Genomic DNA, 14,385 nt, shown 5'->3' on the forward strand with positions numbered 1-14,385 from the left:
GGAAGTTCCAATGCGATGGCTTCATTTGGCATCCGTCTGCTGGCTGCCGCGACGCAGCAGTGCAGTAACGATGCAATGTTTCATCGTCACAACACAACCAGCAGCAGCCTGCATAAATTCCCTCCTTTCCCCTGTTTTCCACCCGATGGTACGACTTGGAATGCTGCTACTGAAAACGAAGAAGCTACTACTGTATACCAAGGCTTCCCTCCCCGAGTGGCACGATATTAGAAGACAAGCGAACAGTACAAGCCACCGTAACATCTGCCTCACCGACGAGGGCACCATAACAAGATGCACAATCTACCTCGACTGCTGGACGTGGAGTAGTAAATTTCTCGACTCCGCTAACCGACTCAAACTGCACGATGTGGACAAGGAACAACGCTGTTAACAAAACGCACCATCGTTGCGCTACTTTAAGCTGTCTACCATTTGCCTTCCGAACCGATTCATCAAAACAACCTTGCGGCCATTTTTCTTTCGACTCTGCGTGGGCAGACGATACTGTTTGGGCCCCATTTTTCCACTCCAATTCCTGTTACAACGGCACGCTGCATCCATGATCCATGTACGCCGCCGGCACGTGCTGGGATTTAAATACGAAAATTAGCTCACCACAGGCAGCGGAACGCATTAACGCATGCTAAGGGTTAACGTGATGCACTGCACGTGGTAAGCGCCTAAAAGTAGGCAATCGGTATAACATGCGCAGCGAAGGCGCAGTTTGAACGCGACAACGTGATTCATTTTCCGTTGCCGTTGCACTTAGTGCGCTTTACTTCTTTTAAATCACTTCCGACTAACAAAAGATGTTAAATTAACTCAGTTTTATTCGAAACAAAATGCGAAAAAGCAAAATAAAAACACCACCGCTTGCATCCTTCTTCGAGTACATTGTGTCGCGTTGCTTTTGTACAACCGTTTTCTGTTATTCGCGTACCTTTAAATGGAAAATTAACAATGTTGGATTGTTATCAAAAGATCGGAAGTAACAAAGCACCTCACACCAACAAACAAAAAGGTTTGCTACAAAACACCTTACTAAGCGGATGTATTTTATACATTGCACATAAAACTCTCATTGCACTATACACATACAATCGTAACGTTCACTTGTTTTACAATCGTTACGTTGGACTTGCTAACTTGGAGGAAAATAATCTTCCCACCCGGTCCAGCCAGCAACAACACACTGTACATAAAAGCGTACAGCTAGTAACCCGTAAAGCATCATCTATCTAGACAGAAAACACAATTGACTGAGCCTTCGGCAATCAAGAATAGTACCGCCGTACCTCATCCAGTAACCGTTCGATCGAGCTCTCGTCAATCGCGATGAAGCGCTTAGCATTCCGGCTAAAGAAATAAATGTCCCCCGTGTAGATGTCGAACCACAGTGCGTGAATGTGCAGATCGTGTGATTCGAGCCGTCGTTTGAGAAATCCGTACGATGCAACGTTTTCGATCTGCTGCAGGGTGTTCACTTGCGATAGCTTATCCTCGATCGCAAAATTGTTCTCCGGATCGATGTACGCTACAAACTTGCGGAGCGGTGTTTCGGAAGAAAATATCAGCGGTTTGTCGAGGCCGATCTCTTTCAGATTTTGAAACTTGGACAGACTCGTGTTGGCGTGCTCGCAAAGCCACGCTCTCAGCGGTGATATGCGGCGGTTATCCTGGAAGAAAAAAAAGAATCCCAATTGAAACGCTCTTCAAAGCAGCAGAAATCCTCATCGCACATCACCTACCAGAGATGAAAATTCTGGATCCTTCAGCTGATACAGTAAGTTCATCGCCTTGCAATCGCTGTGACCGCACACGATGATGTGCTTGATGTTGTTAACGACGCAGCCCAACTCCAGCGCTGCCGGTTCGCAGCTAAAATACTCGTCCTGAAAGTGTTCCGCGTGTGGCACAAGGTTGCCTGCGTTTCGCACGACAAACATATCGCCGACGTGTGTCTCCGTAAACCGGGTCGGTATCATCCTACTGTCCATACAGGTGAAAAAGACGGCTTTTGGCTGTTTAAAATGTAAAAAAAATAATTAGCTTTAGCTTGCGTCGTTAAGCAACATGAACTGCACCGTACCTGAGGATTGTCGCGAACTTTCCGAAATTCCTGCACCATTTGCTCTCGCGTCGAATGCCGGTAACGCATAACGCCTCGCAATATTCGCTCCATGATGACTCACACCGGCGGCGGATGCGGACAATGGTGTGGTGGGTGGGTGTGGATGGCTTTGGATGTGGAGGATGCCACCAAGCACAAGATCGGTTTATTTGCGATGCAATATCGGACGATCGTCTTATGGGACAGAAGTGGCACTGGGAGACACACTTTGACACGTAGCGGCACTCGGGTCACCTAGTGATGAGCATCGTTTCCCCAACTCGTTAGCAACAATTACCTTGACCGATAAGCACACTGCAAAACATTAAATTAACACTATCCGATGATATTCCTTGAAGAAACAGAAGAAAACAAACACTGCGACCCGTTACTGCCGATTATGGGAACATGATTTCTGAGCGGCTATTCTCGAGCTAGGATGACTTCACAACCTTTGATCGATTAAAAGCGACACTGAACGCAAAAATAGTGCGATCATAAACAGTGTCTTCGTCACGATCCGCGATCGGTTGCACTACGACACCGGTACAAAATCCTCCAATACAGCTCACGCACACACAGCCAACAAACTCCCAGCACCCCACACTCGGAAGAACGCTTTGGACCATAAGACGACCCCATCGCGTTGAGTGCGTAAAAAGGGTGGATAAAAGCTGGTGCTCCCAAGTGGGAGGATGGGCGAAAGAGTGTCGCGGGCTGGTAAACAAACGTGCCGCGGTGTGCGTGAGCTTCGGAACGCGCGCACGCACACACCCGTTCGCACGTGGCGGCCCAATGGAGCCGCATCTTGGAGCTGTAACAAGGTGGCCATTTGACCGTTATCTCTTTCTAATGCACGCAGCTTCGCGGTTGCTGGAAGCCGTAGAACGATCGAACGAATGAAATGGACTGTTGCGTGAGGCAACCAGATGTAACGTGTGTGTGTGTATGAGCCAGTCCCGAACGAAGGTCACTCTCGATTTCGAACGTAAAATATGCTGTGCGTTCATTGATTTCACTGGACATCAAGTTGGAGCATTAGAGGTGACGTCTAGTCAAAATCATGAAGTAAAATGTTATTAACACCGTCGAAGAAACACATCACAAGTAACTATTTTAACTATCAGCTGCATCGGATTACTCGTTCACTGGTTAATATGCCTCAAGCATAAGATTTTCCATTAAAACAACAAGCATATACGGAAGGAACAAAACTGAAACGAACCACTATTTTACCACGACCAAATCCGACAACCCGCGTATTCCCACGGGCAATGCGGCACTAACTGACGGTGCGATAGTCGGGCTAACACGCTGATAAGATTTGATACCATCGGTAACCGTCGACTGTTCGACACTATGCTCTCACTGGGTCAGCTGTCGGCTGACGAAAGGTTCAAGTAAATAGGGATTGGAAGATGGGAGACCTATCCCACTGGCATGCGATTGCAAAGAGCAGAAGAAGATGGAGCAAAACAAAATCGCACCCGATGCGCATGCATCACCATCCCGGAAAGTGATGCAAGGGAGCCAGCAAACTCTCCCGACCCTACACTTCAATCACTATCATTACCGACTCATCTGGCGTAGTGTATCAAAAACCCCCCCATTTATTGTATCAATATTGTTTTATTCGTACTCCTGTTGCTGTTTGGCTGTTACTTTACTGTTTACAAACTGCTTTACAGCTTCTCGGCTTTACGTTCTCAGCCATTTCGTTTGAATTCCTCTACTACTATCAAATAACATTTACTGGATATTTGCATCCTCGTCCCAACTGTCCCAAAATTTTTACACATTTCTCGTTTTACGTTTTACTCTAATTATTCGGTTTGTTCGGGTATTTTACTCCGTTTTACAGGCGATTACTCTGCCCTATTCCACAGCACTCCCGTATCGTCATCGGCGTTAGATTGTTGTATATGGAAGGAAACGGGAGAGGAAGATATTTTGGTCCACGGTTGTGCCGAGTACCGAGGGATGTTGTGGAACAGACGTTTTGTCAGCAAATTGGCGATCATAATTGTTAATGGTTTCTGAAGTTTAAAGCGGCCATTTGAACACGCGTACCAACGAATGGGAAAGATTTGATTTAAGCGCTCAGTGCAACTCTACTAGTGGGAGATAATATGGCGAGCCGGAGCTAATAAAGCATATCGATATATGTACGTAACACCTTCATAAAATGAGTGGATCCTCTGTAATCATTATAGAGTAGTAAAAGAAAACCATACGCTCTCTCACCCACACGCGACAACATAACACGCCCCGAAATGACTAATATCTTCAACAACAAGATTATCAGGAACACATCGTTACACCTCAAACAACTATTTGGAACGGCCTGCTGCGCCGGAGGACTCCGGCACAAGGTGGTCCACATCTATCGGTCGGGACAAATGGGGTGGGACAAAACGGACAAAAAAACAAAAACAAAACAAAACAAAACCGAAACACTTGCCGCTATGGTGCTGATCGCTGCGCAACTAGACAATGTACCAGCGTCTGACTTAGTTGTGGAGTTTGCTCTTCCTAATCGCCATACTCTACTATGGGCGGGGTGTCCGGGGCAGAATCAGTACGTACTATTTTGTTGTTCTGTCGTCGCTTTGCCAAGTAAAATTTAAAACGAATGACTGCGAAGGAGAACGCCCCAACATCATCAACGGCGGCATCAGGCTACTGGAAGATCACGTCCTAGTATTCGTTTTGGCTTACCGGAAGTAGTAGTACTTCTTCCGGTACAGGTATCAGTGATAAGCGTTCGTTGTTGTATTATGGTGATAGGATTGATATTGCGTTAGGTGGTGAGCCTGCTGCTGTTGCTGTTGCTGGTAGAGTTGTTGCTGCTGCTGCTGCTGCTGCTGCTGGCCAGCGTACTGGTGATAGCCTCCTCCACTGCCAGCGTAATGGTTCGGGTGTGTGCCTCCATTTACCATCCCGTGCCCACCATGGTTAATGGCTGCATGATGCAGATGATGATTACTAGCGGTGCTGCTGTTGCTGTTTGGGTTTTCCAGCTCCTCAAAGTACTTGCGCGCGTTCCGGATGTTGATCAGCGTCGCCTCGGACGGTATCGACGGATCGGACATCACAACCATCACGTACGTATTGCTCGTGAAGGTGTCTATGAACGCCGCAAACACACTGTTGCGCACCTCCATCGACGAGAACTTGGCGCCCAGCTTCGAACAGGACAGCTTAAACTGTTTGATTATGTTCGACACCTTCTCGAACCGATGGCTATCCCGGTGCTGCTTTCGCTGGCAGTGTGAAATCACCAAAAACGTTGCCCGCTCGAACAGCAACACCTCGTCCGCATCCACCACGTTCGCGAAGTAGTTCAGCGAATGCTCCAGTGCCTTCACGTTCGGTATCAGCTGGTACACGATGCTACTCCACGCCCGGTACAGCGTTTCGTCCCAGATGCTGGTCCGGAAGGCTGTGCACTCTAGCGGTCTCGAGCAGCGCTTCAAATCTTCTTCGCGCTCCTTGAAAATAATGTCCCGCTGCTCCTCCGCCACCAGGTCCATCTTGTGCACGAGGCAGAAGATTTTCGCGTTCGGTGAGTTCATGAGCAGCGCCTCCAGGCAGGACTGGTAGTAGTGCATGTCTTTGTCCAGCTCGCGGCTTTCCACATCGAACACGTAGATCAGCACCTCCACGTTCCGGAAGATGTTATCCTTCTGTGAGGCAAAGTACTGCTCCATGAACGATTCCTGGCCACCGCAATCCCACAGATTGAGCACAAGATTTCCCAGGAAGCGTACGTGTGAATGTTCGACATCGACTACAATGGGGGAAGGGAGAAACAGGCAAAAAGAGGGGAGTTAGTGAATCTTTCTTTGGGTATGATCAGGGCCGGAAGATATTCACTTGTCGCTCCCAGCCTTCGCGTGTCCCTTGCGATGTAGTTCGCGAAGATAATCGATCGCATACTGGTCTTGCCAGATCCGCTCTTTCCCATCAGGAGCACCTGCAAAACGGACGAAATTCGGTGTGGAAATCCATTGCATTTGTGTGAATCATTCTTATCCTTGAGCGACTGACTGTTATGACGGTAAAGTCGTAGAAAACAAACACTACCTACCTTTTTCTTCATTTTGTCTGGCGTAGTCGTATCGGATCGGAGGCGAGAAAGATTGCAAGGCGAGCGCAACGCGCACGAATGGTTTGAATGCGTCGGTAACACGTAGATTGTACACGGAAAACGTAAAATTCTGATTGAAAATAGATTAGAATCACGATCTTTTTTCCTTTTTTCCTTCCAGCACAGATAGCAGGAACCAACAAAACAATTAACAACAAATGTTTTTGACGTTTGACGTTTCGTGTTGCGCACTATGACCACCATGCAGTCCCATAGTTCATACTAGAGCAGGAAAGCGAATTCGTCGCAACGTAGAAGCGTTTGAGTGTTATACTGGTATACAGATTAAATGCGGCATACAATTTGAATTTGTGGCGCGTAAATTCAAATTAGTTCAAATTTAAACTAGGAAATGATTTGCCAAATAGTGCTGTTCTTCATTTGAAAAATACGAATGGAAGTTATGTGGTCGTTTGAAGGAACAAATAATTAATTTAAAATAATCCTTCCCCACGCTGGTATTGAAACGTTAAGCAATACGGCCCACACCGTTCATTGTGAGCAAACAAAAACGGGCGATAGCTTTGAAACGAGAACAAGCATTACTAAAAAACGCGCTTATCTTGTTATTTGTAAGTAAACAGCAACATTTTAGCTAGACAATCATGTACCATCACAATCACCGAAGCAACTTTTTAACAACTGCCAGTGAACATCGGAACGGAATCATGTTTGGAATTTGGCAATAAATACTATACAGGAAATATTTTCATACCTCTCACAGCACAATTGGCATTTAAACAGACCCAACAAGAGTTGTATATAAGCACTTGGTACTCGGTCGTGTTAGCTCTGTGCAAAATGGCTCGTAATGTGAATGTTCCCGCGCTCCTGATATTATTGTTTTTGTCGTGCTTATCAGGTAATTAAAGCTACCGGAAACACAATACCAATGTTATCCTAGGTTCCGTCTTGATTGCTCTTTTTTTTCGATACAGCAAGCCCTACAAAGTCATCGACAGAGGAAATATCGACCGAACAAAATTTACCATGTTTAATGGAACTGCAACAAATATTCAACAATATACTTTTTAAACTGTTTGTGCGATCTGTAGAGCCGTTTGATTTACCGCAAAAAATGGATCCCAACACTGCATCAGATCGATATCAAACAAAGCAAAGCTCAGCTTCCGAATCATCGTCGGAATCGTTTGAGCATGTTCCGCACGAGATAGCGGAAGCAGTTATTGTACTTTTGGGAAGGTTGGATCTTTTGATGGAAAACCTTAACCGGACAATGTCCTCTTCGGCCTGTTTGAAGCATGTAAGCAGCATGAATACGGTAAAATATTTTAAAATATACAAACATTTCTATTCCTTGCAGTACCAGCCAAAGAATCCACCAGCAAGTCACGTGGGCAAATTGCAGGATCAATTATTTTTCAACTGTGAAACGTCACCACTGATATGCATGGCATTGCGCATGCTGCACTGGATCTATGTGGAGCCGACGTACAAGCTGCTGCAACTATTACGCCATTGGATAAACGCAAAATCCATCAACAGTGGTATGATTTAAAAGTCAATGTCCAGTCGCAAATTGATAGGGAAGGATTGTGGGTTTGACTGCCTGCTGCCGATAAGATATAGCGCTCTTATCTCCCTCCGGCAGGCGCTCAACTGCCGGAAAATGAAGTCCCGACCCCGACAATAACCGTGACACCTGAGCCGATAAGGTTTTGCACCTGAAACGATAAGGGCCAATTGTTGTGTGTGATGATGGGTGATTTGCGTACATGATTGAACGACGCCCAAATGTCGAGCTTTGCTTGAATGAATGATTTAAATTTGGCAAATTATGTTTCAACCCGTATCTTGATGGGAATCAACCGAACTGTGCGTACTTACAACGTCAAACTCAATAAAGATGGGATGATACATCAGTAGACGAGTAGTAGCTGTATGGAAATGATGTTATTTCACAATGCAATAGTATTGCTTATCGACGCTCTCTAGGTAACTTTTCAACATGACAAATCTGTTTTCACGCACCTATCTGCATGCCTCATCTGCGGTGCAAACGAACACTGCCGAAGCGCTAGAAAAACCAGCCCTTACCCAAACTTGCACAGTTGTTACAGACCTAGCCCACGCAAAGCCTCGTCGCGTACGCATACATCCCACCACTTCCCACCAAACCGGCCCTACACTATGGGGACGCACACTACCATGCTACGCGCACGCATCGGAGCCCGCTCAGAACGCACTCGCGCTCCACCGTGGTCGTTGGTGAGTCTGTGTGTGTTGCTACAGGTCGATCAACGACAAACGGCTTTAATCACAATAAAACGCTGATCGCTCACGATTTCGAAGGGGGAAAACGCCTGGCGAAAAAACCATTTAGCACGACCAGTTTTGGCTGCATTCCGCTCGATACCTTCGAACGCAACGGATTGGAGCTGCATACGGGCAGAGTTTAGGGTTGCTTTTTCCTGCTTTTGTGAACAGTGATTCTAGTTTACCAACACTCCTACCAACCATGAAGCAATCTTTGGCGGCGATTCTTATTCTGGCGGCATTCGCTGTGAACGCCCAAGCGGTAAGTTCTTAGCCGATTAGCTCCCAAAACCAGAAAACGAGTGTTAATAATGGTGATGCGTATTTATTTGTGCAGGTTACCGTGGACGTTTACTATGCCCACCTTTGTCCAGACAGTGTCCGCTGGGTACAGGATCAGCTCCTGACATTGAATCCGACTCTGCTGAACGCCATCACCCTTGACTTCATTCCGTTCGGCAAGGCACAGGTAAGTGAAGTAAATAGGTGCTGCGAAAAGCGAAAGGTCCCTCTGCATTCTGTATAAGTAATGGGCAAAAGCACAGCACAGTCTTTCGGGTGACAAACGATCTATTCGCGCCAGCTTTTCTTTGGCTATTTGGAACGCACATATGTGTGACTTAGAGCTGTGTGTGTTCACCCCGGACAGTTTCACCCCGTGAAAAACCTGTTTTGTTTCAAGCTTCTTTGAGCTGCCGGTTTGAGAGTAGATCAAGAGTTGGGGTGTCTACTTTAAATTGAATCAGTCCAAAAGCATTAGCATAGTGAAGCGATTGTTCTTGAGATTCGATTTCTAGCCCGCTCGTGGCATAGACGAAACCGGATTTGTTTCGCAAGTCCTAACACGCTAGCGTTCGTCACTCGGTCAACTGTGCTTTTGCAGCTGTATGTATTTAAGTGTTTTCAGATAACATAAGTCGAGTAGAAAATATCAACTGTTTGGGGCAAGCAGCTTTGCTAGGTTCGAAAAAAATATGCTTGCATCATTGTGTTTAAATTCTTCCCCCCGGACCGATTGCATTAGCTAGAATTGCAACACTTTTAATTTTTCTCATTGAGCAATCAGCGAGCCTTCTCACGCACTATAAAGGTCAATGCGAATTACCTGTAAGCACAAGCACATCAACTTTTGTCGGTCGCTCAACACAACCACGATTTCGAAAGCAGTACTTCCGTCGCATTCATCTCATCAAACAATACGTTTGGTGTGAATTTAGCGCATTACTCAACATTCACTCCATTCAATGCTTTTGCCTTTTGCAGAGTGTCAACAACGGCCAGAGCTTCATTTGCCAGCATGGCCCAGCAGAATGCGAAGGAAATCGGGTACAGTCGTGCGTGCTCAGTCTGCTGCCAAGCCAGCAGGCTAAGGTGAACTACGTCGGATGCCAGATGAGCTTCACTGCGGACCCACGTGGATGGGAGGTAAGTGGTTCGGTTTATTGGAGCTAATGGACAGATCATTCCCGAACGCGCTTCAACTGTTTACCATTTGCAGTGTGCCTTCCGTTCGGGAGTTAATCTTAATGCGGCCGAAGGATGTGTCGAAGGTACCCAGGGAACGGCTCTTCAGCTGGAAGCGGAACGTCGCACGCAACTGATCTCCCCCGCCTTCATTCCTACCATCGTATTCAACGGAGTAAGATAGCAGCGAATTGATGTTTATGGCATCGGACTGAATTAACGACGGACCATTTTTGTGTGTTTGTTTGTTTACAGCAATTTAACCAGGCTCTGCAGGATCGCTCGCTGACGGACTTTGCCGGCATCATTTGCGAGCTTGCTGGACTCTCCGGTGTGGGTTGTTAAGTGCCATCGCATTTCTGTGTACAAAACCGAGCAGACGAGTAGTGATTAACTATAAGGAAGTCAATTGGACTGTGAAGAAACTGAGAAACAACTGCTGCAAAACAAAACCTGACGCGTTAAAATAACAAAAAATAAATCGCCAGTGTGTTTAAAACGAACATAAAACGGCCTATTATTTAGTGTTTGCACATGATGATCGATCGACGTTCTGGAACTTTTACATAACCGGGTAAAACATACGACAATCAAGCGCTTATCGGCTCGACACATTGTCGCTAAAGATTAACAACAACTCATTGTAAATTATGTTATCGTATTTATGCCCCGCTGAAAAATTATCAGAAGATTGTTGTTTTCTTAACCTAACGGGAATGATTAAGCAATGATAAGCCACAATGTAATCTAGGTGAAATTCTCCAGTCACCCTTCACTTTGGAACTAAATTGCGTACTTTTTTATAGTTATAGTAAATTTGTGTTAAATCATAACGCCACCTCTAGAGAATATGTTATTCATAGTTGAAGAAAACTTGCAATGCATTAACGGTCAAGTTAAAATCGACGTCGGAGTATCGATTCGACATCTGCATCGTTCTTGTATGAACTGTGGTAATTTACGAAAGGATGGAATCTTTATTATTTTTTAGCGTTTTTTCTTCCCGTTACTTCATATACTGATTGTTTAAAAGGCTTTGTCTTTTGTTAACCATATTCCATCATTAAATTTCACCGAAAGATAAGTTTATCACCGAACTTCCTCGAATCATTTCCCGCAAGCATTGAAACCATCGTGGTAACCCGTACGTCAAACATGACAGCTAAACAACACCAACACAAACGCACCTCCGAAACCGTTGTAGGGTTCTGTGTAAGCACTTGCAAAACAAGAAGAGCAAGAAGAAGATGAAGATGAAGTGAAATGTAACGCACACCGTACGAAGAAAAATCGAGTCACCGTGTCGTGCTAATTTTCTAAGGTGGTATCCCCTTTCCTACGCACGGAAATACACGGATCGGAACGGGTTATTCGCGCGGGTGGTGTTCTGTGTTTCTGGCCGACCGAAACCATCGGCTCCCAAGCAAACCTTTGCCTGACGACAGCCGACCGAGTGCTTCTTGGTGGTACAATTCTAAATGGAGTGTTCGCCGTCTTTGTGGAGCGCGAGGTAACTACGATTGCTCAGCCCAACTACAATTGCAGTGTGTGTGCTGGAAGAACCTTCTGTCGTATGGGCAGTGGTGGTACAGAATTCGATGGTTTTCCCGCATCGTGGTCACATTAACAGGATCAGAATCGGTATCGCGAACGCCATGTGTGTGTGTGTAGGTGATTCCCATTGCGCGAAAGCTTGTCCCGTTTCCCGTATTATCCTCTAATCGATGCAACGGGTGCGATGTGACTTTGGAGTGTAATTGTGTTCAGAATAGTTCGTCCCTTCGTTCTGGAGTGTTTCACGTTGCTTGACGGGCGAAAATATAGCCAGATTGATTCATAAGAAACAGACTGGAAGGAAGAACCTCTTCGGAAGGGTGGCAGAAGGCTTGCGTATGATTTATCCTCCCTGTGTCCCCCTCCTCCCCTGCCGAAGTGTTCTTCGCCGTCCGTTCTTTCGCGTATTTCAGCAAGCGCAAGCGTGCATGTGCAGCACTGTGTGTGCGTGGGTATGTGTGTTTGTGTGACTGTCGCGACCATCACGCAAACGGTATCGATTTGGAGCGGAATCCGGATCCGGTCGGTAGGCTTAGTTGCCCTGTGTGTGCCTCATCATCCGTCGCGTTTCTACCGTGGTGCAGTAAAGCATTAAAGAAATAAACGGCGTGGCTCATGGGACAGTCACCTCCCGTAGGAAAATAAAACCGCATCGATGGTGAGATGTGTACCCAGCGGACACCGGAAAGCATCCACGATATGATGTGGCTTTTCCCCTCTAGAAAAAAGCATTAAAAGTGAGAAAAAACACATGCGGGAAGTTTCCCAGCTCCGATGGTGTGCACGAGTGTGTGTCGGTACATACACACCAGTGTACCTGTGTGAATATTGCCAACGGCGTTACCATACCAAAAGTGCATCGCAAGAAATTTGCCACCAGTGCATCCCGAAACCGTTTCTTCAGCCGGTGTGTGATTTTTATCGCGAATATGCGAAAAACGGCGGATTAACACCAACCGTTGGCTCGCGAATTTACAACGAATGCAGCGAAAAGGAGCTCCTGTTTGCAATGCCGGCATACGGAGCTGATAATGAACTTAACCTTTGTTTTATCGTCTGATTAGTGTGATCATTTAGATGAAGATAGGAAAAGATTGATGGGTTTAGCCTCAGTGCGCGCATCGTGATTTCCATGCGACATATCGTTATTATCCCGGGCCATTCCCAAAGGAACAATCAACATCGTCCGAGCATGGTCCAACCATGAAGATGCCGCATGTAATCGAACCGTCTAGGTGACAAAAAACACGGAACAAAACTGTCATCAGAGCAAAATTGCATAGCAACTGGGCTGCTTTTCAGTTGCAGTGTTCGTCGCTCCATGAACATAGTAGGTAAGTGTAATGTCTTTTACAAGAGCGTGAGTCATCGTGTGTTGCATTTTTTTTGCAGGCTGATATGATGCACGTCCGTTCGCCACGCAATGGCTCTATGAACACTTCAGTGCTAAAATGTAGTCCAGATGGAAAAAAAACCCACCGAGAAGTAAAATAATTCTGAAGAAATGAATGCATAGCTTAAATTAGGAGGAAAATTTAGGGAATATTTGGGGAAAGGAATTTTAAAAATTACGCTCAGCAGATATCTTATTAAGCAAAATCCACGTTGAACTTCATGCATATGCACTTCCCAGCATCGAAGTGCATTTGATGCAGCGCTCCTTAGCAATCGTCGTACAAAGGCACAAACCGTACTCGGAATGTGAAATTCGCTTCCGACGTAAAGTCCCGTTTCTAAACTAGGAATCAATGGCCTACCACCGTATAGGCCTATGGTAGTGGCGCTACCTCGTAACGAACCGCGTGCAGACGCAATTCCATTGCAAACATCCATCATTCTCCATGCTTCACGTTTCGTGTCGGTGTCCCCCTGCCAAACCCCGAAACGGCTTTGGGCACATCCAAAATAGACGGAAAAGAAATAATAAAATTAAACCGCCCGGTGAAAAAGCGCGGGCGAGTGCGCTCCGTACGGTGGCGAGCTCCGTACGGTGTATGCAACCGGCGTGAGATCGAGGGTGCGAACGATGTAAAGAAAACAAGCGTCTTCTTATAAATATAAATATATCTCTTAAGTGCTTCACCGCGTTCGAATACACACACACGGACACATATCGTCTTCCACTTCGACGTCTCGAACGTTGGTGCGCTCCTCCGGCAGATGATCCCAATGCATTTCACGGTTGGGGCTCGGTCTGCGCCACGTTCTTTGATGCAGCGTCATTCACAGAGAAAATCATATTTTAGCTTAGCGGGTTTGGACGCGCAGCTTTTCGGCGTATGGCTTGAGAGCATCTTGTCACCGTACACCACACGCTCAATCAGAAGACCACGATGATGATGATGATGGGGATGATGATCTCTCTTTGCACTGGTTTCTAGTAAACTCAAATGCCCTGCCTGGCATGCACTTTGTCTTGATGAAATTAGTGTTCAAAGTCGTCTAGTGTGTTCTACCAGATACCAAGGTTGGTGGTGGTTTTTCGGTTACTTGGACGAGACTGTGGTAGGCAATTTCGTGATGGAAAATCGTGGCGCATGCATTATTGTCTGTACTTGTCTGTTGATGATGCTATTGCTTATGACACACATTCGTCCCTCACCGTAAGCACTTGAGCGTGAGCGAGATTCCTTCTCCGTTCTGATTATACTAGCTTTTATTTTTGCAACCCACCGCGCCCAAGTGTGTCACGGTGACGTATTTCATTTTCTCCGCCTTACGAACTGATTGTGGAGAAGGCTTACTATTATCATCTTCATAGCAGGGGCGCGTTGTATTACCTGAAGCTAATGGAGGGAAAGGCGAGCAAAATTCACAAGAGTTATCA

General features: G+C 46.1%; 5 protein-coding genes across 20 annotated transcripts in view; 3 read left to right on the forward strand and 2 right to left on the reverse strand.

Annotated features, from left to right (window-relative positions):
• Positions 1 to 1,025: 1,025 nt before the first annotated feature.
• On the reverse strand, positions 1,026 to 3,504 carry LOC118506260 (beta carbonic anhydrase 1). 5 transcript variants are annotated; one of them, XM_036043160.1, is made up of 4 exons: positions 3,339 to 3,504; positions 2,093 to 2,428; positions 1,752 to 2,024; positions 1,026 to 1,679 (listed from the first exon to the last, which is right to left on the reverse strand). In XM_036043160.1, exons 2-4 carry the CDS (start codon positions 2,183 to 2,185, stop codon positions 1,278 to 1,280), a joined length of 768 nt encoding a protein of 255 aa, XP_035899053.1. In that variant the 5' UTR covers positions 2,186 to 2,428; positions 3,339 to 3,504; the 3' UTR covers positions 1,026 to 1,277. The 5 variants fall into 5 exon arrangements, with proteins under 5 accessions (XP_035899053.1, XP_035899049.1, XP_035899050.1 ...); XM_036043156.1 differs by having other exon boundaries at positions 2,093 to 2,491; positions 3,339 to 3,502; XM_036043157.1 differs by having other exon boundaries at positions 2,093 to 2,465; positions 3,339 to 3,494.
• Positions 3,505 to 3,700: 196 nt separating this feature from the next.
• LOC118506259 (ras-related GTP-binding protein A) lies at positions 3,701 to 6,435 on the reverse strand. Its single transcript, XM_036043155.1, has 3 exons — positions 6,204 to 6,435; positions 5,990 to 6,089; positions 3,701 to 5,903 (listed from the first exon to the last, which is right to left on the reverse strand). The coding sequence occupies exons 1-3, from the start codon at positions 6,213 to 6,215 to the stop codon at positions 4,864 to 4,866; spliced, it is 1,152 nt and encodes a 383-aa protein (XP_035899048.1). The 5' UTR covers positions 6,216 to 6,435; the 3' UTR covers positions 3,701 to 4,863.
• A 573-nt stretch (positions 6,436 to 7,008) lies between these two features.
• Positions 7,009 to 8,143, forward strand: LOC118502361. Its single transcript, XM_036034579.1, has 3 exons — positions 7,009 to 7,125; positions 7,202 to 7,527; positions 7,588 to 8,143. Exons 1-3 carry the CDS (start codon positions 7,065 to 7,067, stop codon positions 7,780 to 7,782), a joined length of 582 nt encoding a protein of 193 aa, XP_035890472.1. The 5' UTR covers positions 7,009 to 7,064; the 3' UTR covers positions 7,783 to 8,143.
• Positions 8,144 to 8,442: 299 nt separating this feature from the next.
• LOC118502360 (GILT-like protein 1) lies at positions 8,443 to 10,507 on the forward strand. The gene is made up of 5 exons (XM_036034577.1): positions 8,443 to 8,802; positions 8,878 to 9,009; positions 9,804 to 9,965; positions 10,039 to 10,179; positions 10,260 to 10,507. The coding sequence occupies exons 1-5, from the start codon at positions 8,743 to 8,745 to the stop codon at positions 10,347 to 10,349; spliced, it is 585 nt and encodes a 194-aa protein (XP_035890470.1). The 5' UTR covers positions 8,443 to 8,742; the 3' UTR covers positions 10,350 to 10,507.
• Positions 10,508 to 11,219: 712 nt separating this feature from the next.
• Positions 11,220 to 14,385, forward strand: part of LOC118502355 (serine/threonine-protein kinase ste20) — a 44,425-nt gene continuing 41,259 nt past the window's right edge. For 3 of the 12 annotated variants that reach the window (XM_036034544.1, XM_036034542.1, XM_036034550.1), the window contains exon 1: positions 11,228 to 11,514. The gene's annotated coding sequence lies outside the window, so the exon portion shown is untranslated. Of the gene's footprint in view, positions 11,515 to 11,646; positions 11,672 to 11,869; positions 11,895 to 11,988; positions 12,011 to 12,191; positions 12,217 to 12,622; positions 12,893 to 14,385 lie in introns of those variants that run through there. The other 9 variants (XM_036034543.1, XM_036034551.1, XM_036034545.1 and 6 more) reach the window with 7 other exon arrangements.

The sequence above is a fragment of the Anopheles stephensi genome, chromosome 2, assembly GCF_013141755.1.
Source record: "Anopheles stephensi strain Indian chromosome 2, UCI_ANSTEP_V1.0, whole genome shotgun sequence".
Lineage (NCBI taxonomy): Eukaryota > Metazoa > Arthropoda > Insecta > Diptera > Culicidae > Anopheles > Anopheles stephensi.